We start from the raw sequence: 1,174 nt of genomic DNA on the forward strand, positions 1-1,174 counted from the left end.
TCCTGCCCCGGGCCCCCAGGCTGCTGGCTGAAGCTTTGCTGACCGGATATTAAAGTGCGGAGAGTTGTCGCTCCTGAACACCATCCTGCCTGTCGTGATTGTGTAAGACAAAGACCAAGGGAATCAATGCGACGGTCCCTGCAGGTCACCCGGGCCTTGCCCTGGCCGGAGAGGAGCGTGGTCTGCACTGAGGTGCCCGAGGGATGGAGACACCACGACCACAGGTCCTCTTCCCGGTCTGGCGCCCAGGCTCTTGCAGCAGCTGGAAGTTCTCTGCGAAGTCTAACCTCTCTCCCCGGCAGCCTGGGTGCATTAGCCGAGAACCACAGTCACCTCCCCCCGCCCCCCACGCCCAGGATAATGACTCCGGGGATTTGCAAATTGGGATTTTCTCCGTGGTTTTTCTCCAAGGTGAAAAACTTCGACTCAACTTTTTGCCCCCCCCGCCCTGCTTTTCACCACAGAATTTTATAGAAGAAACTATAAAATGGTCATCTAATCCAAAAGCCCACCCAAAACGGGAATCTCTGCCCCGTCCCTATCCGCACACCAACACACAGACACACGCAGCCCCCGGCAGACTCAGCCGGAACATTCCAGGGGCCGGGAACTCGGTACTGGCTAAGGCGGCCATTATTGGATAGCACTCGGGTTGTTCGAAAGCTCTTCTCCACGGCATTTCCAGAGGAACCCCGCCCTCCTCGCCTGGCAGCGTTCCCACCCCACCTCTGTTGGCAGCGCGCGGGTGAAGGTGGAGGAGGTGTCATGCTGGAGCTCCAGCAGGCTCAGCAGCCCCCACCCCCACCCAGGCTCTCAGCGCCTTCCACTTAGCGCCCCGCGCCTAGAGGGGGAGAGGGCGGGCGCGCAGTGCAGGACTCGCGGCTCTGCCCTGCTACAAATCACTTTCACGTCAGTGACTCAAAAATAGTAACATTCGTTGGGCTGCATCTCCTGTCCATGTTATCCGTTTAATGTGGCAGAGTCCGGAAGCAATTCCTTTAGGTCCCTACCTCTTTTTCAGTGTCCCCACCCCAAGTCCCCTTTCCCAGGAACCTCCCAGATGCGTTTCCTCAGCTCGCCCCCTCCTCTGGACTCGCAGCCCTAGTGGTCCCAATAGGAAGCACTGTGGGTCTCGGTGGGAGCCGAGCAGGAAGGAAGGCGGGGCCGCCGGGGG

The 1,174-nt window shown here is 59.5% G+C and overlaps 1 protein-coding gene across 1 annotated transcript in view; it reads right to left on the reverse strand.

Annotated features, from left to right (window-relative positions):
- Window positions 1-827: 827 nt before the first annotated feature.
- CCR10 (chemokine (C-C motif) receptor 10) overlaps window positions 828-1,174 on the reverse strand; it is a 1,935-nt gene continuing 1,588 nt past the window's right edge. Inside the window, exon 3 of the mRNA XM_015570579.1 lies at window positions 828-841. Within this exon, the coding sequence (XP_015426065.1) occupies window positions 828-841 (14 nt within the window). The remainder of the gene's footprint in view (window positions 842-1,174) is intronic.

The sequence above is a fragment of the Myotis davidii genome, unplaced genomic scaffold (genome assembly GCF_000327345.1).
Source record: "Myotis davidii unplaced genomic scaffold, ASM32734v1 scaffold1527, whole genome shotgun sequence".
Lineage (NCBI taxonomy): Eukaryota > Metazoa > Chordata > Mammalia > Chiroptera > Vespertilionidae > Myotis > Myotis davidii.